Source organism: Mandrillus leucophaeus, unplaced genomic scaffold, assembly GCF_000951045.1.
Source record: "Mandrillus leucophaeus isolate KB7577 unplaced genomic scaffold, Mleu.le_1.0 Scaffold136, whole genome shotgun sequence".
NCBI classification, from domain to species: Eukaryota; Metazoa; Chordata; class Mammalia; order Primates; family Cercopithecidae; genus Mandrillus; species Mandrillus leucophaeus.
In genome coordinates this window covers 463,495-487,562 of record NW_012101321.1, presented here as the reverse complement: position 1 = coordinate 487,562, position 24,068 = coordinate 463,495, and the positions used below count along the sequence as shown (strand labels likewise).

At 41.2% G+C, this 24,068-nt stretch overlaps 1 protein-coding gene across 2 annotated transcripts in view; it reads right to left on the bottom strand.

Moving 5' to 3' along the window:
• Window positions 1–192: 192 nt before the first annotated feature.
• Window positions 193–24,068, bottom strand: part of TMEM154 (transmembrane protein 154) — a 54,523-nt gene continuing 30,647 nt past the window's right edge. The window contains exons 4-7 of one of the 2 annotated variants that reach the window (XM_011973225.1): window positions 18,357–18,384; window positions 17,034–17,119; window positions 14,914–14,971; window positions 193–2,639 (exon numbers count right to left, since the gene is read on the bottom strand). In XM_011973225.1, coding sequence (XP_011828615.1) covers window positions 2,624–2,639; window positions 14,914–14,971; window positions 17,034–17,119; window positions 18,357–18,384 — 188 coding nt within the window. In that variant the 3' untranslated portion in view covers window positions 193–2,623. Of the gene's footprint in view, window positions 2,640–14,913; window positions 14,972–17,033; window positions 17,120–18,356; window positions 18,385–20,466; window positions 20,902–24,068 lie in introns of those variants that run through there. The other variant, XM_011973226.1, reaches the window with a different exon arrangement.

The following is a 24,068-nucleotide window of genomic DNA, read 5'->3' as shown; positions in this document are numbered from 1 at the left end:
AGCATAACTGGGAATAAAAAACTATGAAATTATTTTCCCAAGACCAGTTTTACTCATCTTTAGCACACCTGTTTGCTGTGGTTATCCAGGAGCCACCTACATCAAGGTGGATCCAGGCTGTGGTCTTGCATTGGGTAACAAAGCCCTTCCCAGAGGGAGGAGTCACACCACTGGGTCAAGAGTCACGAATGAGTATTTTTACATGTTTATTAAAACAAGTTTCCTGAGAAGTTTGACTAGGCTATGTTGTTGTTAACCTAGTTTGCTTAAAATGTACAAAAATGCAATCAAACTTACATATCTGCTAAATATTCTAAAGTCAGATTTTGTTCTGATTGGCTATTAGGGCAAATTAGTGAGGGATTTTTTTGTTTTTTTGTTCTGTTTTGTTTTTCTAACAATAGTCTGAAACATAAAATTAAGTTTGGGTTTAAAAACAATTCTTGAAACTGTCATAAACATATGATATCTATTGATTAAACAGTAATTAAAAAGACACAAGGTACAAGAATTGAGGCTTGACTGTTGTGGCCGTATACCAACTTCATATACCTTGATAGAACAAAGCATCTTCTTAAAAAGTGATTTGTACACTGTACAAGTATAGCTTTACCAAATAAAAACTCAATGACAAGTCACTGAAATTTGCTTCTTCTAGAATTGGAATTATGTAACATACTGAATGATAATATTTTTATCGTATTATAAAATATGACTTCATCAACATGAGATTCCAGGACCCCAGATACTTCTCTGAACTTCTAAAAGTTCATTATTTGATAGGGTTGGATCAAATGTAAAGGCCCAAGTGTTCAAAGATCTTAGATACCTAAAGAGAGAAAGAGGCAAATGGAGGCTCTTCTGAGAGTCAAAATGTTGATGAGAAACAAACTGGAAGCAGCACACATAGGCAGAAAAATAGACAAGTTATGATTCAGAAAACAATTGTATGCAATTTTGGCATAAATATCTGAGAGTCACTGTGGGCCATGAGTTGAAAAGGAACATGCAAGAGAGCAAGGAAAACACAAAGCCTCATTCAGATGTGCTGGTGAGAATATGACAGACAAATCTGTTGAAGTTATGTACCATGAAGTCTGTCTTTTGTCAAAGCTCTATGCAGTCCCAGGATAGCGTGATAACAGTGGTTAAACACAACCAGCTAGTTATAGCTTTCATTGTATGGAAAGACCTTTCTGGTCTGGAACTCTGCCTTTGAAATTATCCACGTAGTTCAGAAGGCAAATACTTGTTAAAGGGATCCCAAAAGGTAGGAGACAAGTACTTTTTGTTATGCATTAGGGCAGACTTTCAAGCACAAGACACAAAACTGGGCAGCAAATGTTTGGGTAGTCCCATCTCCCCTTGGTTCATATGTGGGTAGCAAAATGAATAAAATTTTCCTTCTTTGTCTTTCTTGAAATAAAATATCAGGTATCCAAGGAGAGCTGAGGACTCTCAATTTGCTAGATTGATTTAAAGGGGTCAGATTTAGAAAATTAAGGAATAAATGGAGATCGGTTTTATTGGAGTAGGTGTGGTCAGTGGGCCCTTTTCCATTTTGTGCCATTGCTTTTAGCACAAGGATGTCAAAAATCCCACATAGAATGTCATCTCTGATGGATTGACAGAGACCTCCTGGGGTGCTGTGTTAGGACATGAGGCTTATCCCAGCTTGGCAGGAGAGAATGCTAAGCATGATGAGTGATACCTGCCACGGGCACAGATATTTCCTGCTTCTCTTCTGTTTGTTTCAAACCACCTTCAGGATCTCTGAAACATAGGCTGACAGATGACTCCTACCTGCACATACTTCCTACCCACATGTCACATCCAAGGGAGGGATGGTGAAACAAGTGTGAGCTTTGCAGAAATGCTGACAAGCAAGGGAATTTCAGCTGAGGAGTACATAAGTTCTTTCACCGAAGATTCCTAGTTTCTCTGAGAAGTTCTTAAGGGTGACCAGACCTGGCCATGTCAGGGTCTACAAGTTACCAAACGCCATCTCATCAGGACTGTGGACCCTCTCACTGTGTCTTCTTGGCAGGCAGAGCACACTGACCCCCTGGGATGGTGTTTTCATTAAAACACTTGCTGTGTTTGGTGTCTTTTCCATGACATAACACTCCTTGAGAAAAGTTCTGCTGAATGTAGTTTACCTGTCCGAGGACTTGAATAATCAGAGGAAATTATCCAAAGCTGGTTAGTGGCCCAAAAGGAAACCATTGATAAAACGGCTTCCTGATTTAGGCCCTAAGGAATGAAGCAGAAAGGTGACGAACATTTAGCATGAGCAGAGTGAGTGCAGTGAGCTAGAAGCTGGCTGAGAGGAGGCAACGCGCATTGATCAGAAGTGAGCACATCACCCGCCTCCTTCTCCACCCTCAGAGGCAGCGATGGATGGCAGCCAGGCCTTTTCCTAGTACTTCTCAATTGCACATTCTTCCAAGTGCAAGTGATGCCATCATTAGGAAGAGTGGGCGTTGGAAGAAACAGCAAAAGGTTCTTGTGTCTATGTTGATTTGAAATTAATTAAATTTGTATCCTCTTCATCCTCAGTTGGCAGGCTCAGCGGACTCCCTCAGGGGTTGCTTCTCTTGGAAAACATGAGTGCCATTCAGGTTTAGGATTCATTATCACTGTAAAAAAAACACACACAGACACACACAGACACACAAAAAACCAGTAATATATTTCTTTTTCTTTTCTTTTTTTTTTTTTTTGAGATGGAGTCTCACTCCGTTGCCCAGGCTGGAGAGCAGTGGCACGATCCAGGCTCACTGCAAGCTCCATCTCCCGGGTTCACGTCATTCTCCTGCCTCAGCCTCCCGAGTAGCTGGGACTACAGGGGCCTGCCACCACGTCCAGCTAATTTTTTGCATTTTTTTTTTAGTTTTTTTTTTTTTTTTTTTTTTTTTAGTAGAGATGGGGTTTCACCGTGGTAGCCAGGAGGGTCTCAATCTCCTGACCTCGTGATCTACCCACCTTGGCCTCCCAAAGTGCTGGGATTACAGGTGTGAGCCACTGTGCCGGGTCAACAGTAATATATTTCTAAGAAGCTAAAGAGAGCTGGTCACTCCATTGTGGAGGTGACTGAAGAGATCACAAACCATCAGGAAGCCAATGGTGTCCAGCTTACAATTTCTGAAACGAAGGTCAGTCTGAATTTTACATTTGATTCCTGAGGAAGAAATTAATGAGAGCCAAAAAATAATCCCTAGCTCTTGCCCCTCATAGCCCTCCCCAGTGCTGATGCAGAGAACCAGATGGAGTTGGGGGTTCCCCGTTTAATCAATCTAATCCCATTCTCTATGAATACATGCCAAATTGCCTTTTTCTAAAACTAATTTTCCACATGCCGTTTTCTCTCAAGAGTTTGTGGTCCTGGCATGTCTTCAATAGCTCGTTTTGTTCATACCTACGAAGGAGCTGGAGGGGCCTTCTCAGTGTCATTTAGAATTCAAATATTGGGCATCCTGGGGTGTGAGCAGACATAAATGATCAACATGGTATTTGAACATGACCGCACTGTTGGCTGATTTGGTCTTTTGCTTCTAACTTGGCTGTCTTTGCCAAGTGTCTGGCTCCACAGCTTTTTCCTGGTGGGCTCACAGCTCCACCAACTCTCCTGGAAAACAGGTGGCACTTCCCTTCCTCGCATTTCTCTTTTTAGTTCTGTACTCCCTTCACTCACATCCTAGCAGGTCTCTATTTGAAGTGACCTCTGCTTCCAAGGGAGCGCTTGAATGATAATGATCAACAGACCTGGTATCTCCCTCGCTCATAAGTATGGATAGTCTGCAATAGGTGATATTCTTCTGACTCCTACTTCAGTGCTCTCCTACTCAGTGAAACTCCATGTGTTTCTAAAAGGACTTCGGAGCAACTGAGACACACATAGATAGATAGATAGACAGACAGAAAGACAGATAGATAAATAGATAGATAAGTAGGTAGATAATGATGGATCTATCCATGAAAGGGCAGGAGACATTGTGTATATGTTTGTGTGTGGTGTTGGTTCATGTTGTGAAGACAGAGGCAGAAGCTATCATAAGGAGGGAAGAACAATGGGAAAGGAGGGGGAGGACAGAATTTTATCTGAGGCAGAGAAGTGAACAAAAGGACAAACCAGGGTGGGTGTGGTGGCTCACACCTGTCATCCCAGCTCTTTGGGAGGCTGAGGCAGGAGGATTGCTTGAGTCCAGGAGTTTGAGACCAGCCAGGGCAATACAGTGAGACACCATCTTTACAAAAATTAAACATTAGCCAAGTGTGGTGGTGCACACCTGTAGTCCCAGTTACTCAGTAGGCTGAGGTGGGAGGATTGCTGGAGTCCTAGCATTTGAGGCTGTAGTGAGCTATGATTGTGCCACTGCACTCCAGCCTGGGTAAGAGACACACCCTGTCTCAAAAAAAAAAAAAAAAAAAGACAAACCATATCAAAATGTATTTCAAATGAAAGCCTGGTTGAAAGTTTAAAAATGTTTCATCTGAAGAGTAGATGTGACAACCCCTTTCACTTATGTCACCCTGAATAATTTTTAAACTGCCCAAGGAGGTTTAATTTCTTGGAAATTGGGTGGTGGTAAGAGAGTATTTCAAAGATCCAGGAGTCTATCTCTATAGAACATAAGGCTCTGAATTGCATGTTTTCCTTTTGTGACCTTATCTTGAAATTTCAGCCACTTGAAGCAGAGTATAATATACAACTGAACAACAAAGGCAAGGCCCTCTTTTGTCCACAACATTAATATTTGCTCAGCTGTTATAATAGAAGTGATTTTTAAAGTTAATTATTATAAAATTAGTCCCTATTCATTGGTTAAAAAAATAGAAAATACAAATAAGCAAAACAAAAATACCAATAATCTCACTACATTAACATTTTGGTATTTATTTCCCCAAAGATTTTCCTGTGATAATAATATATATCTTTTTTGTACAAAATGGGATATTTTATATATTGTTCTGTAATCTGCTTTTCTCACTCTCATTCACACGTAAACATCTGCCTCTCCTAATAAATATATACAACATCCTTTCAGTGACTACATAGCTTTCTATTGTCTCACTAAATCAAAAATGTTTTTTTAGCCAATTCCTTATTGTTAAACATTTAGGCTACTTTAAATTTTTAATTTTTATTTATTATGAACATTGCTACATCTTTGGAAACTTCCAATAGTTACCTTTGCATATATCCCTAGAAAGGGAATTGTTAGGTCAAAGTATACACAATTTTAAAGCTTTAATGGCTCATTGTCAAATTATCCCCCTTTCCTAGAAATTTTTACAATTTACATTCTTCCAACACTACTCTTTAGGGAAATATCCTTTTCCCCATGTCCTCTCCAACATTGAATATTATTATTTTCATTTTTTTTTGTGACTCCAGTAGGTGAAAATGGTATCGTATTTACCGTTACTTTTTTATTACTACAAAGAATAAACCTTTTACAAAGCTTAGTTGGTAATTTTAATTTCTTCCTTTGCTGAATTGCTTATTAATAGTCTCTGCTCATAAAGTAGAACAATTATTATTACATTTTTAGATAGGATCTTGCCATGTCACCCAGGCTGGAGGGCAGTGGCAAGATCTTAGCTCACTGCAGCCTCGACCTCCTGGGCTCAAGCAATCCTACCACCTCATCCCCCCTTCCCCCACTCCTCCATAGCTGGGACTACAGTTGTGTGCCACCACACCTAGCTAACTGTTGTGGAGACAGAGTCATGCCATGTTGTCTAGGCTGGTCTCGAACTCCTGGGCTCAAGCAATCCACCCACCTCAGCCTCTCAAACTGCTGGGATTACAGGTGTGAGATACACAGCCAGCCTACTGTGTTTTTTGAAGTACAAGAACACTGAGTTTTTAATGTAGTTACATCTATCCTTTTATTTTTTATTTTTTGAGAGAGAGTCTCGCTCTGTCGCCTCCCGAGTAGCTGGGACTACAGGCGTCTGCCACCACGCTCAGCTAATTTTTTGTATTTTTTTAGTAGAGGCAGGGTTTCACCGTGTTAGCCAGGATGGTCTCCATCTCCTGACCTCGTGATCCGCCTGCCTCGGCCTCCCAAAGTGCTGGGATTATAGGCATGAGCCACCACACCCGGCCACATCTATCCTTTTCAAATATGATTTCTGACTTGTGTATCATGCTTTCAAACTAGTTCCCTCCTTAAAGCTATATAATATTTTCCTGTATTTTTTCTGGCTTTTTTTCTTTCTTTTTAACACTCAAACTCATCTGGAGTCTATTTCAGTATAAAGCGTGAGGTTGAGCTCCAAATTTCCCCCCCAAATGTTAGTCAGTTGTCCCAAGACTATTTATTAAATAATCCACTTGCTATGAAATGTTAATTCTAATTTGGTTCCAAGTGTACACTGTTTTAATTGTTGATCAAGCATGACACACTCCCTGTGAACTCCCTACCCTTATTCCATCTTACAATTTCACTTTTTCCTTCTTTTAAAATTGTCCTGGCTCTTTGCACACAGTTATTCTTCCAGATGAAATGTGCATAGGGATTTTTAAGATGACTGGGTTGAATTTAAGATGATCATTTTTACATTGTTGAGTCTTTCATCAGGAACACAGTATACCTCTCCATTCGTTCAAGTCTTTTATGTGCCACAATAAAAATCTGAACATTTTATATTATCACCTGCATTTTTTCAGTTAAGTTGATCTCTGGGTAGTTTACGTTTGTGCTGTTTTTATGATATTACCAATGTTGGTGTGTGCTGAGTGGCTTTTTTAGCATAGTAGATAAGAGCCCTGGGTCAGTTGGCCTGAATCTGAATCATGGTTCACTTTCTTGCCATGTGACATTGGGCAAATTAACCTTTCTTAGCTGGAGTGTTCTTATCTCATCTCATCTGCAAAACATACATACCTATACCACGAGCTTTATTGTTTTGTAAATAATAAATGAGAAAATGCAGGTGAAATACCATACTCCAGGCCTGACACACAGACACATGAATGAATGTTAGTAATCCTTATTTTGCAGGTTTTACAGTAGCCAGTGCTTGTTGGTAAAACACTAGCATGAATATTGTTTCAAGTATCCAAAGGCTTTCAGCAACCATCTTCCAAAACAAACTAAATTTCTAAGGGGAAGCATTTTGAAGGCTCAGTGTGGGACACTGTCCATCAACAAGGACTTGTTTAACTTAAAGCACCAAAGAGGAAAAGAAGCTCAAGCTATGGTGCCCACAGCCACAGCTCCGTGGACCATGAGCAATTGACAAGCACTGCCACATAGGGTAATAGTTGCCTCACCTGTGGGACATCAGGCCACTCCTAGGTGTAGCAACTCTTACTGGTGCTGGGATGGACATCAGGCATGTTGGTAAATCAGCAAGCTGGGACCTGGCCCACCACTTGAGCCTGGAGGCATTCTCTCCCAAATGCTCATTCCTTTATTTAGTTAGGCATGTTTCCTGCTCTCTTTTTGGCTATTTATTCTCTCTGTGAAATCATCAAATAAACCTAGACATTTTTAATTCTGAAAATTCTTAGAGTTCTCTGTTAAAAAAATCTTAGCAAACGGTCACAGAATTGCAACAGATCAAATAAGTGATCCCTTTTCAAACCTTTAGTTTGAAAGCAGTTTTAGTAACTTATCTACAATGGTAACATTAGTGAGCAATTTTTCTAGGAATGTTAGACAGATATTTTAAGAATGTGGGCCAAGTGTGGTGGCTCATGTCTGTAATCCTAGCAACTTGGGAGGCCGGGGCATTTAAGCCTCAAGGACCACTTGAGCCCATGAGTTCGAGACCAGCCTGGGGAACATAGTGAGACATTGTCTCTACAAATTTCAAAAATTAGCTGGGCATGGTGGCTCGTGTCAGTAGTCCCAGCTATTAAAAGTAATGGCAAAAACTGCAATTACTTTTGCACCAACCTTATACCTTATGTTTGGGTGGCTGAGGTGGGAGGATTGCCTGCGATTGGGAAGGTTGAGATGTAGTGAGCTGAGATCACACCACTGCACTCCAGTCTGGGCAACACAGTGAGACCCTATCTCAAAAAAAAAAAAAAAAGAATGTGGAACACCTTTCCCAAAAGTCTGCATAGTAACAGGCTGACAAATAAAACCAAATTTAATTGACTAAAAAGCATCATTGTATTGTTTTCTTTAAGAAGGCATGTAATGGGCATGCTACCAGTTGAATAAGGACTGATGCAACTGTAATACCTTGTTTCATAATTGCCCCTTTGTTGCAGTCAGGATTAGATAAGTCATCTTTGTTCTCCTGACCAGTCTATCTTGTAACAATCCCTCTTTATGACCACAGCTTGTGTACTCTGTCTCCAAAGATGGCAATAAACCTATGTTCAACCTTTCTTGTGTTATGATGCTCTCTAACTCATTTTTAGGGGGAGTGCAGAGTTCAGGTTAGCACAAAATCACATAACAATTAGATCAGGCTCCCTTTCTCTTCAATAGAATGTCCTTTCTCCTTCCTGCAAGAGGCCTGGTCTCAGGTGGAATGATTGAGGTAATGCATCTGGCTAGCATCAGAGGCAAGCCTAGTCATGCACATAGATCATGCCCATGTTGTAGATATAATCTGGGCCACTATTCAAGCAATGCTGTGGTTTTTAAAAGTAAGTACATCTTCCCTCATCCAACACATACATGCACACACACACGTGCACGTGTGCATCTGTGTTTTAATAATACTATTTGAGGTTATCATCCTGCAGGATTATAAACTGTTACTTTGTATCCCTCATAATATCAAGCTCAGATCTGAGAGAAACCGACACTTAATACTTGAATTACAGATGATCCCCGACTTACAATGTTTAACTTACAATTTTTTTGACTCTACAATGGAGCAAAAGTGATATGTATTCACTACATGCCTTGACTTACGATGGGGCTATCTCTAGATACACTCATTATAATTTGAAAATATCGTGCATTTTTGACTTAGGACTTTTTTACTTACAGTGTGTCTCTCAAGACCTAACCCCACTGTAAGTCAAGAAGGATTTATACACTTTTAAAAGACTTTGAGGGACTAAAGAAGAAAAGAGGAAAGAAGCCTCTACACAAAGAAAAAAAAAATAGAAGTGGTCACAAAGATTGACTTGAGCAGACAGGCCAAAAAAAGCTCACACAAAACTGCTGTTTTCTTGCAATTAATGGTTAAGTGTTGTCAATGACTGTGCTGGGTGATAGACACATCATTCACCAAATACTTTCCTATATTAGCCTCATGGTGGTTGGCTTTCTTGCTGCTGAGTGTTCTTCTTTTTCTAATCTATAATTTGTCTTTTAATTTATGAAATATCTCTTATTTTAACAAAATAGTAAAAGAGAATGAAAACCCACTTTTAAAAGAAACTTTTCTCTAGATTGAGCTTTATCAGATACTAACCTGCCATGTGAACTTGAACAAGCCACTTAACCTCTCTGAGTTCTAAGTTTACTCAAATTATATTATTTTTAACTGGTTGTTTTGACATGATGTCAACAGTGTCAGGCACATATTAAGTGTTCAATAAATGTCTTTTGAAAAACTACATCAAAAATTGTACTTTCTCAAAAAATGACAAGGAGAAGGGATGAAACAGGAAAAAATCCACAAAATTCTCTATTAAACTAACCTAAACTTTTCCTGAAAAATAGTGAAGCGACCCATTTTTATAACGACATTGAGCTCAGAAACATAAACTATAGAATAAACAGCAGAATTATTACAAGAACAGATATACTGTCACTCTCTCTTAGTTAATTTCTTGGGCATCTAGCATATAGAAAATGTGAGGTAAATGTCTTACTATTGTTGTAATTATTACTGAATTTTCAAAATTATAAATCCACTTGAGCAGAATCAAATCTAATTCTTTCCCTAATCTTTCCCTATGTTGTTGCTCAATGTAAAATCATCCCTGTGGTCAAGAGATATAAGAGGAAAGAAGACAGGCATTTGGCTGATACTTGCGATTCCTTGTCTGTGGTTATTCATCTGAGGTTGTAGAGACAGAAACAGCAAGCTTTCAGGAAACCGTCTAACTACAAATGCCTCCAGAAGAAGGAAGAGGCTGGCTAGATTGGAAGAGTCATGATAAAAGGGACTTTTTCTTGTTTGCACCACTATCTAGTAGCATTTGGGAGGGTGTTGTGAGGGTGGGGTTAGGCAATAAGGGAGTGTGTTTTCTACACGGAAGTTAAAACAATAATAAAACCAACCAAGAGGATCTGTTTTCTGTCATTACCATGTGTTGGCAATGCTTAACGAGATCAGGGATGAAATTCTCTTCAACTTGAGGGCAGACCCCTCCTAGCGCCCTCCTCCCACTGACACTATGCCCCCGTGCAGCGCCAGGCACATAGCAGGTATAAATCACGGAAAAGACGCTAAGATGGAAAATAAGAATATGAAACACTCCCCTCCCCCATGATTCCTTTGTTGCTTTTCCTATTGATTTTTTTAAAACATGAAAACCATAGTGTCAACTTCCCATAGTATTTTGTACATCTCTGGTCCTTATTAAAATCCTGTGCTGTCTTTTGGATTCCACAGCTCAGGAAGAATATCCATTCAATGAGGACGGAGGAAAGTAATGAACAAGGAGTGGCCAATCAGACGTGGATAAAATTCTGAAAGCCCTGAGACTATGGACCCTAACAAGACAAGGTTGAAGTCTTTGCACACAATGTGGTATATTCAGTGTAGGGTGGTTATCAGATTAACTCCCTTTTCCCAGAAGCATGGCGGATTTAGGTTCTATGGACTTAATAGATAACAGAGGTTCTTTGTCAGGGATGTCTTTCTAGCATCAAGGAAAATGGAACCCTGTAAATGAATTCCAGAAGTCTTTGTTTATCAGGAGAAAGAAGTGTGTTTTCCACTAAATTCAATTTTTAATGACTGTTGCATACTTTCTGAAGCATTAAATTCACCTGTATACTACTTCGATGACAGAGGAAGAATCATGCACAAGGTAAAAGCCAGTGGAAAACTTTGGGTGATAATGGTGTGTCAATGGAGGTTGATTGATTGCAACAAATGTAGCACTCTGATGGGGGACATTGATAATGGGAGAGGCTGTGCATGTGTGAGGGCAGAGGGTACATGGGAACTCTGTACTTTCTGCTCAGTTTTGCTGTGAACCTAAAACTGCCCTAGAAATAATCTTTTAAAATACCAATGTGGGAGGGGAAGAACTATTGCCACTGCATAAAAATAATTAGTTTCACTTGCATAGTGCTTTAAAACTTAGATACTGCTGGGCACAGTGTCTCATGCCTGTAATCCCAGCACTTTGGGAGGCCGAGGTGGATGGATCACCTGAGGTCAGAAGTTTGAGGTCAGCCTGACCAATGTGGTAAAACCCCGTCTCTATTAAAAATACAAAATTAGCCGGGCGCGGTGGTGGGCACCTGTAATCCCAGCTACTTGGGAGGCTGAGGCAGCAGAATTGCTTGAACCCGGGAGGCGGAGGCTGACAGTAAGCCAAGATTGCACCATTGCACTCTAGCATGGGCAACAAGAGCAAAACTCCATCTCAAAAAAATAAATAAATAAATAAATAAATAAAATAAAAATAAAACCTAGTTAGGTGGTTTCATTCTCTTATATCATCCTGTGAAACTAGAAGGACAGATGTTCTTATTTCCATTTTTCAAGATGAAGAAATTAAAACTCAGAGAGCTAAAGTGACTTGTTTTCGTCTAAAGAACAAACAAGCATTCAAATTAGGTCTGAAAATGAGTCTTCTGGTTCTAAGTCTTATGACCCACTAATGCACTTTCCACCTGTATCTATAACAATTCACAAGCTTTTAGAGACAAAAGAAATCTTATTTTTGTCCCAGGGTAGATACTCAAGGTAAACATTTTATGGATTATCAATGTAGTTAAAACATTAGCATAAGAAAAAGAAATGTAACTAAAATTATGACAGAAAAGAAAGATTATCCAAATTATAAGGTGCTAATACCCTTTTAAAAACTTCAGAATGGGCCAGGCATGGTGGCTTACTCCTGTCAGCCCAACACTTTGGGAGGCCAAGGCAGCAGAAGGATTCCTTGAGCCCCAAAGTGTGAAACCAGCCTGGGCAACATAGGGAGACCCTGTCACCACAATAAAGTAAAATAAAATTAGCCAGGCATGGTGGACAAACCTGTGGTCCCAACTACTCGGGAGGCTAAGTTGGAAGAATCACTTAGGCCCAGGTGGTTGAGGCTGCAGTGAGCCATGATCACACCACTGCACTCCAGCCTAGACAACAGAACGAGACTCTGTCTCAACACAAAACAACAAAACACCAAAAAACTCCAGAGTGATAAGTGGACTATTCCTAAATCACCAACATTAATGGGCCTATGCCAGTAATGAAGGAGAACAGAAAATCTCATAGTAGATCAAACAAATTCCTGATTTCCCAGGATTGGGAGGTCCAGAAAGAAACCACAGGGAACACAGGGACAAAAATAATGCTTTGCCCACCAGTATTGATGTGTCTGGGTCTTAGGATACAGGCTTAGGATAAAGGAAGTGAGGTATTTTGTTTGTTTGTTTGTTTTTTAATCTAGTGAGCTGGGTCTTAGTATAAAGGCAGTGAGTTTCTGTACATCAGTTTTAATTTCCTAATAATTATAGTAGCAATAACCAGTGCTTATTGAGAACTTACTTTGTGCTGGATTTTGTTCTAAATCCAATGTACTTTTCTTAGACTTTTTAGTGAATAAAAAATTGACTTTGCAATATCATAATAACCTTTGAAGTAATCAGAAAGTGCCTGGCTTTACAAAGATCTGGGACTTGCCATTCTTGGTTCTCAAATGCTAGTGCTGGCATCACTGAGAGGGCATAAAGTGAAGGCCTGACAGCCATCCTGTGAATGTCAGACAGCTCTGGACCCACAGAGAAATGTAGACATTCCCTTTTAAAACAATAATTTAACTATGTTAAGGCTCTAGCTCATTTTCTCATTATTTCAAAAATCTGATTTTTTTTTTGAAACAGAATTTCGCTCTTGTTGCCCAGGCTGTAGTGCAATGGTGTGATCAGCGCTCACCGCAACCTCCGCCTCCTGGGTTGAAGAGATTCTCCTGCCTCGGCCTCCCAAGTAGCTGGGATTACAGGCACCCGCCACTTTGCCTGGCTAATTTTTGTATTTTCAGTAGAGACAGAGTTTCACCATGTTGGCCAGGCTGATCTCAAACTCCTGACCTCAGGTGATCTGCCTGCCTCAGCCTCCCAAAGTGCTGGAATTACAGGCATAAGCCACCATGCCCGGCCAAAAATCTGATTTTTAAGGAGCTTTCACTGCCATACAATTCTGTAATGTTAAGCTTCTTCCATATTGCCAACAATTTCAAAGAGCAAAAGGCAGGTATGTAAAAATCACTGAGGGTGGTTTGTAGCATCATTGAAGGTGCTCATTAGGGATAGAGTAATAAGATATTTAAGATATTTATGGAGGTTTAGTAGTGATCTGAGCCCTATACCAGACATATATAGTTACAGATTTCCAGGTAATGTCAAAACATGGGGAAAATATCCCTTTGTAATATTCCCCCTGGCATTTGTTTTCTCCACCTGCTTGTTTCTCTCTCTCTCTCTCTCTCTCTCTCTCTTTCTCTCTCAGAGACAGGGTCTTGCTCTCGCTTGTTGCCCAGGCTGGAATGCAGTGGTACAATCATAGCTCACTGCAATCCTGAAATCCTGGGCTCAAGCAATCCTCTCACCTCAGCCTCTCAAGTAACTAGGACTACAGGCAAGCATCACCAAGCGTGACCTGGAATCTCTTTTAAATAGGATAGAATCCTTTCTGAACTGGCAAAGAATCTTAACATGAAAATGCCTAGGGGGGTGATATTGACCTAAATCTACAATAGGTATAGACTTTGGCATCAGAGCTGAGGTTTGTCTGAGTAAGACTGTGTGGTGTGATGTGAGGAGAGATTTGGGATGGTGAATTCTTAAGTAAGGTTTAGGGGGAGATGAAGAAAAAGGGTCCAAAGATAAACATCTGACTGCCCCAACCACTGCCTAATAATCAGTATTCCCTTGTGATGCTCAGGCTTCAGGGATTGCCCAGTGACAAGTGACTGCAGTCTGGAAGCATTTAAGATGACTGGCACCAGACTTCTGGCGAACACAGAGGGAGAGCATTTATCCTGCCTGAAGGTTTATTCCATTTATTCCAACAGAAGTGTGATATCTCAGGCATAGGCTCAAGTCCTCTCCTCTCTGGGTATCCATGAGTGATTGCTGCCAACCACTCAGTACCTCCAAGGTCACAGCAGAGCTCTGCAGAGCAAGTCCCCAACCTGCTGAACCATCAGTCCTTTTTCCTTAGAACACTTCCCATGTCCTGACAAAACAATTCTCTAATCAAAACACCCACAATGTGGTCATTTCTATCCTCACAAAAGATAATATAATTTAAATGAAATTGTGGAATGCTAAACTAGACCCAAACCCCAAAGCACTAAAATTTTCTATCAAGCAGAGCCACCTAGTGGTATAATGGAACATTTTTTTTAAATTCCCATTTATTTTCTCACTCTAGTTTACAGTTACCCACTTTAAGACTGTCGCCTCCATCTGTTTTCCTTACCAAACATCTATTTATCCAAGGTAAACAAACCTACAGTTTGTCATAATTGGAAAGTTTTATGACTAAAACAGAAGCTGAGGCAACAGTGTCTCCTTAGAAGGGCAAGAAAATGTCAATACTAATTTATTTCTAAAGATAAAGAGCCCCAGGATATTTACTTTATAGCCTTCTATTTTCTGTAACATACTTCCTCTTCTCCACACTATGCACATATCCACCCATGTAAATGGTCTCATACAATTTATAGGCACGGAGAAGCCTGGTTGCCAATCCCCTCCCTGCTATATACATATAATCTGTGGCAGAAATGAGAAGTACCTTGGGTTGTGATTTGATTCCTTCTCTTCCTTCAAGGTAGGTAAACATTCATAGTCGGCTAGGACAGAATAAAAGCAAACTCATTGTTAGTTACTGAAATTGTATCTTCTATCCACAATCCTGATACAGTTGAATACCATAGTTCTCTGATCTCTGTGGTTACTTGCGCAAAAATGGCCTCACCAAGGAGTGACAGTGGTGAAAAGATTAATGATGTCAAGGTTCTTGAAATGGAAAAAGCGCTAATAACACAGATACAAAACTTCAACATGCCTCTGACCCTGGAAAGGACACAATTCATCACTGCTTGGTTATTCTGTCCCTGTAGCACCCCAGTGCTCCAAAAGCTAGAATCTGCACGTCTCAGGATAGACACTGGCATAAGATGGCTTCGCCTGAGGTTCCAATGTGTCTGCAGAATGATTTCCATCAGATTGCATGGTAGACAAGAATTGGGTAAAGTGGGAAAACAGCCAATCTTCCTATGGTCATGAGTTCCTTTCTATACACCACTCGTTATTTTTAAGGGCAAAAAAATTCTTTGATTCTGTCACCTATATGTCAAAATAACTCAGCTTTAGTTGTCGAATAGAAATGCCTTTTCCAGTTTTCTGGTTTTAGTGAGTATGACAGAATCATGATTTTATATTTCACAAAATCTCTGGCACAAAACGTAATACAGCAACATAATAAGAAGAGATTGCCTTTCTGTAGTGAATTTTTTTCTTCTACTTTTTTTTCTGCATTTTAAAAATTCTACTATGTATGCATATTACTTTTAGCAACTGAAAACAACAAAATGAGATTCCCGAAGTACTATCTCAATGACCTGCCCCATCCTCAAATAGAATGGCTTTACAGAGTCCTTCTTTCCTGTTAGAAACTGTACAGGTTAGCTGAGTGGCTCTTTTTTGAAATCACATCTTGATAAGCCTCTGGTAGTAATAATTCTTTGTTTGTTTGTTTGAGATGGAGTCTTGGTCTGTCGCCCAGGCTGGAGTGCAGTGGTGCGATCTCAGCTCACTGCAAACTCTGCCTCCTGGGTTCAAGCTATTCTCCTGCCTCAGCCTCCCTAGTAGCTGGGAGTACAGACATGTGCCACCACACCCAACTAATTTTGTATTTTCAGTAGAGATGGAGTTTCATCATGTTTGCCAGGCTGGTTTCGAACTCCTGATCTCAGGTGATCCACCTGCCTTGGCCTTCAAAAGTGCTGGGGTTATAGACGTGAGCCACCGTGCCTGGCCTGGTAGTAATAATTCTCATAACCAGTCTCTGAATTTTCCAACTCTACTATAGAGTGTTGAATTTGACAGACTCTAGGGTATTTTTTTTAAGATAAATGGTAAAAAATACAAATGATATGATAATGCTGCGTTTTTATTAATTTAATCTAAGTAGTAAAAATAATTAATTTTTAAAGGGAATTTAAAAAAGAAAAAGCAGCTGTCATCATTTTAAAGTCCCATTATTGATTTACTAAAAAGTAAGGAACATATACTTCCATTACTGCCAGATATCAATTGTAAATTGTTATATGGGTTATGTGTATCACCATCTACATGAGCAATGTCCAATAGAGCATTCTAAAGTGATAGAAATATTCTACATTACACTGTCCACTTAAGTAGCCATTGGCTACTAAACACTCAATATTTTTAACTTTAGTCTTAATTAATTTAAATTTAAATAGCCACATTTGGTGATTGTCTATTACGTTGAACAGCACAGATCTATGGCTACTACATTTGATAAAGTTTTATATCCATAGTCAGTTTATACTTATAGATCTCTAAATTCTGTAATGTATAAGTTAATGCCAGATGCTAACTTTTTCCAGATCATTTGGCCTCAGAGATTTCCTTTCTTGAGTAAAATACCATTTTCTGCTTCAAAAAGACCATTTCAACAACTTGTACAGAAATAAAAACAAGTGGCAACAATTAAGCTGAATATTTAAATATTGTCAGACCAAGTTTATTATCTGCATGTACCAGATCTAATGTGGGTTTGGGCTCTGTCTCACTCCAGGATTTATTGAGATATTTATAAAGCTGTTGCAGCCTTCTGTTACTAAAGAGGAAAGAAAAAAAAAAAAAAAACTTTAGGTTACCACATACCATTTCTATTCATGCTGTTCATCCATTTATCAAGCTCTTCCATTTCAATTTCCATAACAGAGGGTGTATCTTCCTCAAAAATAGGGCTAGAAATAGAGAGCAAAAGGCTTGTTGGAAAGAAATGTGAAATGTGTCTGATTTCATTTGGAAAGAGACTAGAGTGCTGATCCTGAGGAAGATGAACTTGATTCAGTGCCTTATGCTCTGGGGAAGCCTGAGGGCTTGCCCTTGTCCAAACTATCAAACTTTAATAGGAAGAAAGGCTACCATACAAACATACATTTATCACAGGTCCAAAAGTGGGGTGCCCACAGGCCCAGCAAGTGGACTAAAAAGGGAACCCAGGAGACTGACTGCTCCCCTGAAGGTACAAAGTCAAGTCTGCAAGGCTCCCAGGGTGAGGCCCTTCCGGGGAGTTGCCACATTAAGTATTTTAGCCTTGCTTAATTTCACTTCCTCTTCCTTGGGGTTTTTTGATCAGTGCCCCAGGTCAAGAGGCCACTGTCAACAGGCTATAGTTATCACCTGTCCCTTCAATTCCCAGGCCTTTCTCTCCTGGAGAAATGGAGCAGTTGCTTTCAGAAATTCCCCGCTCTCACTTGCAGAAGCTCAAAGTGCACAGTCAAGGGACAGAGCCCATGGTTAGTGGAGATGGGGCTGGGGAAGGAGGGACCACCAGCTCTGAAAGCAGCGTAGGCAGTACACTGTGTAGAGGAAGCCACAGTTTCTAAACCAGGAGGCTGCTTGGAAGGTGGGGAGGGGATGGCATCACCCCAGAACAGGCTTCTGAGTGGAGGCTTGTTTTTCTCTCTCCCACCCCTCCTTCCCTCCCTCCTCTCCCTTCCTCCTGCTCCTCCCACTCTTCCCTTCTTCCTCCTCTCTCTCTCCCATCCCGGGGGGTTCTTGCTGTGCAAACTTCTGCTTCGACCAGGGCTCCCCTGCTAAATACCAGCTCAAGTATCTTTGCAGGTGATAAAATTTCTAATCAGAGTAAATGAAACGACATCCTTGAAATACAACTAGGGATGGAATATTTAACTGCTATGCACTTGAAATTGGCAGCAGTCAGAATTTTTTCCTGAACGTAGGACAACGAAATAAAGCAGATGACACACTGTCCTTGCCCAGATCACATTCACACGCTGGACAGGGTTTGGGGATGCCAGCACATCCTCCCTTAGGCTACCAGGGATCTCCAGCCCAGCCTGGGAAGCAGGAGAGCTCCGCAAGGTGTCAGAACAAAAACACCTGAAAAGGCAGCTGTCTGCCCTAACTGTTGCTGTTCACACCCCAGGTGGATCAGAAGCAGCAGGGAAAACTTACACTTTCACGTTTTCATTTCCCAGTTCATCTAAAAGGAAATGAACATAAAGGTCATGTTAGCTTTGTTCTTCCGTAACAACTTTTAATCTCAACAACAGCTGAAGTCTGCTTTACAAAGAGAGCAAAATGACATTAAATAATGTTTTTAAAAGAGCGATCCTTAACTTAGAGTTAAACAAGTGTGGATTGCCATATTGAAACGAGGTCCTAATCCCTGTGAAATCTGCTTTCTTTTAGATGTGGATGGTCAGCTGAGAACACTCACTTCAGATCAGATGTTCATCTGTTTTTATGTTTGACATCCACAAGAAGAGGAAAACAGTGGTAAGGAAAGGCAAGGGAGGGTGAAACAAGAGGGCTTGCTCCTTGGCCTCCTTCAGTAAAATGTCCCAGATCTAAAGGTTGCTGCTTCATTTCCTGTGATACACCATGCTGAGCACTGTGGCACTGTGCCTCACTCCTGGCAGAGGATGTGGACTCTTCCATCAAGGGCTCCCCTTGGAATTTTCCTTTTACCCCTGCTCTTTGCATGGCCGGATCCCTCACATCCTCAGGGTTCCAGCTTAAATACTCTTTCCTCAGGGAGGCCTTTCCCACCTCCTCTATATAAAGCAGGGCCCGTCTTTCCTGTTGCTCCCCAGCTCAGCACCTTGTTTGCTTCTTTCTTATTTTTGGCCCCATTTTTTCTTTGTTCACTTGTTTTTTTTGTTTTTTTTTTTTTCTGTCTGTCTCTCTCACTGGACCATAAGTACAAAGGGGCAGTGATCGTGTCTGTCTTACACATTGTGGTATTCCCTCAGTTCTGAGCCAGCTAGCACAGTACCTGGTAAATGCCTAGTCAATATCAGTGGAATAAATGATTAGGTGTTAACCTCAATTGTCCAGCACTGGGGTTCAACTCATGTCCAATATTTTGGACTTAGCATAGTGAAACTTCCAAGAAGCCTGTTTTTAGTTCCCGTTGGTTGAGGTGAGAGTCAGGTAACTGTTTACAAAATGCCTCTAACGCACATCAGACTCCAAATGAACAAGTGGTGAGAATTGGAGCCTGATGTCCCAGCTGAAGCCCTGTTTCATTTGGCAGGAGAACCAACACATCCAGAGAAATGAGGCAATGATGTTGAGTGGATAACATAGGCCTGCTGCACGATTTATGATGTGGAAATGATTGAAAAGCAAATTATTTTGTAGGGTCCACCCAATAGTCAGAGGTTTCTGATCCTTGGCAATCAGAGGCCTCCTATTGTCTGTCCTGGAGAAATGGAGGTCCCCAGTGAAGGAACACAACCAGCAGACACCTGGAACTGAGTTCCTGGCGGCAGTGAGCTGCTGTAATTTCCTGTGCGTTGGCAAGCTTGAATGGCATTGCTAATCCAGGAAAGCTGGGCACAGATGTAAGTTTCATGCCATCACTGCTTGCCTTCCAAGAGCTGCAGGCTACGTCCTCTTGCCCTCTGGTAGGAATCTAAAGCTTCCTGCAGATGCCTGACTCCTCAGAAACTTAGATGGGAAAAGGAGAATACACACACACACACACATCATAAACACACATTTTCTATCTAAAATATACAGGCCATTTCCTTAAGGAATTTTACTATAAATAAAGCTCCTACACAATTGAACATCCCTACAGGTGACCCATAAAGATCCTCCTGTTTTGTCACCCCCTCCTCCTCCCTCTCCCTTTTTTCCTGCTGAATAACCCCTGAGTAATTTCCCAGAGAGCAAGTGGCTGCATGGCCCCACCGCTGTGGGCATGGATTTATCTTTATTATCTGGGTTCCCCACAGGCTTCAGGGTGAGCAAAAGCTAGCCTGCATGCAGATGAAGGAAAACTTTTAAAAGCCATTACAAAAGTGCTCCAGATGCACCAAATGTGAAGCTCCTGTAATCAGTATTAAAACAGAGCAAAAAGCTTTCTGTGGCCTCATCTTCCCTGCTCCATGGCTATTACCTCTGTTCCAGCCACCATGGCAACAGAAAAACATCTGGGAGGGCACACAAAGAGCAGAGCATTAAACCAGGAGGGAGACCAATTACTTGTCCTCAGCAATCAGGCTCTGCCCGCTCCACTCCACCGGCCTGCATCTATTTGCGAATAGCCACCTATTCCCTTTGCAACCAGGAGGCAAATGCAGCTCTTACAAAGCTCCATCTCAACCCCCCTTTCCATTTTCCCTCCAACAACCCTGCCATTTCATCTCCTCCGACCCACTTTGTCCTCCTCCTTCAGTTCCTACGTGACCCCCACTTAGCCTGACAGTACCCTCCTCTCAGATCCTCTCCTTTGTGCATTTGATAGTGGGGTTGTCTGGTGGAGGCTAGGGGAGGGCAGGAGCTACAGGAGCCTCTGTCTTCCTTATCTTGTTTCCATGCTGAGCAGTGAGCAAGAGAAAGAGTCTCTTTCCAGAAGATTTACTGAGCAAGCCAGGCATCATGTAGCCACAGCCTGTTTAAAGTGGTAGTTTATTGCCAGCTGTTTCCCCTGCAGCTCTTTCAGAGAGACCTCGCACATCAAGACACTGCAGATTTAATGCCGGGAGGTCTAGGAAGAATGATAGCAGAACATCACATTACTACACCATGTTTCCCTTTCCCTGGACATGAAATGGACAAGCCCAAAGGAAAAAGTAATTTCCAATCAGATGAAGTGTTCTAAAAGTTTTGGCCAAGTCCTCTCCCAGTGTCGATAATAAAGACTTATTTCCTGGTATAGTATAACAGACCAGGCTCTATCCATGTGGGGTAAGAAACAGTATGTCTGCTTCTGACTTTCCCAGGGGACGTAGTGTGCAGGTATCCATGCCCTCCTGTAAAGCATTTCTGTGGGAGCTTTCCAAGCAACATGCTGCTCTGACCTTCCATGATAATTGTATTTTACCTGAAAAAAATCACATTTTGCTAAAGTAAACATTCTGCTTTTATGAACTTTGAGCATTCAGTTTTTCTGAAATGATATCCCTCTGTTAAGCAGCTAGTGATCATGTCTGTATTAAAGCATTGGCTGATAAGAGAAAAAAATTCAAATAAAACTATCAAAAACTTTCGTGATAAGCCAATTGTTTTGAAATTCTAAGTTTTCTCTGTTGTATTTTTTAAAGTTAGGCATATTTAAGGTAAAAACAATGTACCAATTCATAGTAAGGATAATGTACAAATTTGGCTTTCCCTCTGAGAGTAGATGTTCTTTAAAAAACATTCTAACAGTCTTTAATTAAGTCACTTATTCAACAAACAAACAAACAGCTAGTGTGTGTTGGGCTAGGCATTGAGTTAGGTAAAGGGATGATAATAAGCTAGCACTTAGCACTTATGCCAGGTTCTGACTTTTTCTAAGTGATTTGCCTATATAAACCATTTAATTCTCACAACTCTATGAGGTAGGTATTGAATTTGTGCATTTTACAGATGAAGAAACTTAATCAGAGAGTCACAGTGCCAGGAAGTGCAAGCCAACCAAGCAGTGTATGTGGTTTGAGTCTGGACTGTCAACCTCAATGCCACACTGTCACACAACACAAATAAGACCAGTTCTTGGTTCTCTTGGGCCTTAACGACAACATAACCCAGAAAGAAAAGAAGAAAGATAAGAAAAGAAAAAAGGAAAGAAGGAAGGAAGGAAGGAAGGTAGGAAGGAAGGAAGGAAGGAAGGAAGGAAGGAAGGAAGCAAGCAAGGAAAGAGGGAAGCTAGTCACCAACTTATGACAATGTGAATACTGTGAACAAAGAGTGTGAACAAAGTATTCTGAGAGCACAGAAGAGGTGGTAATTAATTTTGCCTAGGGAGGATTATTCAAGGCTTCCTAAAAACTGGACCCTAGTAATGGGGTGTGGTGGCTCACACCTGTAATCCCAGTGCTTTGGGAGGCTGAGGTGGGAGGATCACTTGAGCCTAGGAGTTTGAGGCTTGCCCGAGCAACATTGCAAGATGCTGTCTCTACAAAACATTTTTTTAAAATATAAAAAACTACCCAGGCATGGTTGTACAGGCCTGTAGTACCAGCTACTCTGTAGGCTGAGGTGGGAGGATCGCTTGAGCCCAAGAGTTTGAGGCTGCAGTGAGCTAGGATCATGCTACTGCATTCCAGCCTGGGCGACAGAGCAAGGCCCTGTCTCTTAAGCAAAACAAAAACAGACCTGGGCCCTAAAAAATGGGATGGCAGTTTGCCAAGCAGACAAGAAGAAAGTTCCAGATGGAAGAAATGGTATCAACCAGGCATGGAGGCACCCTGAAAGTCAAGTCATGTTCTGGGAACAGCAAATACTTCAAGTTACAGTGGAGGATACATGGGCCATGTCTGAGGTTGAGGCTGGCTCTCACTTGTAAATGGCTTTTGAACCATGGGACTTTCCGAATGAAATTCAATGAAAAATCATTTCCTGGATTTGGAGCCTAAGAGTCCCACCATGTGAGTGGATACCTCTGACATCCCCCCAACCCTTGACTCCATTAGGTAAAAGCAGCCATGGTTTGTGGAAGGAAATCATGACTTTCCCTAAATTCTAAAAAATTTAAAAAGCTCTGTTTTTTTTTTTTTTTTTCTTAAGCTTAGAAAGAAGCCTCCATATGACTATGTTATTAGGAAGTCCTGAAATTTCAAGCAGTGGAGAAACATGTGTATTTCCTACTTCCTTGGAATCTATTATGTCAGCCTCTGCCATGAAAGGAAATACTCGTTGGGGCTTCTTTCCCAGCTCACATTTGCCTCAGCTACTGGCAATGAAAGGTTCCTGTGGCACAGGGACAGTGAGGGCATAGCCCCAAAGCCAGAGGTGCCCTGTAGTGTGAGTGAGGGACATAAAGTGAGTTTTGTATACATGTATGACTATGTATTGTATTAGAGATGTTCCTATCCTTTGAGTAACTTTTTGGAAAGACTATAAAGGCTTCAACTTAAAAATCAAATCTGAGCCAAGCACGGTGGCTCACACCTGTAATCCCAGCACTCTGGGAGGCCGAGGTGGGCGGATCATGAGGTCAGGAGATCGAGACCATCCTGGCTAACACGGTGAAACCCCGTCTCTACTAAAAATGCAAAAAAATTAGCCAGGCGAGGTGGCGAGCGCCTGTACTCCCAGCTACTCAGGAGGCTGAGGCAGGAGAATGGCGTGAACCTGGGAGGCGGAGCTTGCAGTAAGCTGAGATGGCGCCACTGCACTCCAGCCTGGGCGACAGAGCAAGACTCCATCTCAAAAAAAAAAAAAAAAAAAAATAGAATCGAGTAATTTTTACTACCACAAGCCAAAAGTACCCAAGTCTGCTTTGGACCTAGAACTACCCTGACCCCTAGCACGTGATGCTTCTTAAATCAGAACTGAATACTCTCAAAGTGGGTCTCTGACTGAGGGAATTTCTATCTAATTGGTTTTCAGATTGATGTTACTAATCTTTAGACAGTTGAAGAATTTGGTTATAAAAGTTAGCATAGCTTCAATGGGAACAAGAACAATGCTTCCTCCAGGACTTTTCAGGATCAAATTGGGATGTGGGGTGGCGGAGAAAATAAAATCTGTGACAGAAATATAGATGAAAGAATGCTCTTCTTGTGGTGATGACCCCAGGGCCTCTAACCTTCCCATCCCTAACCCTAATCTGACCCACTCCTTGATCAGCCTTTCTCTTTCCCCAGTGATGGGAAATGTTATACTGGCTTATTGGCCAAAATTATATGGGATCTTCATCTGGAGATGGCAGCAGCAGAAAAGCATCCC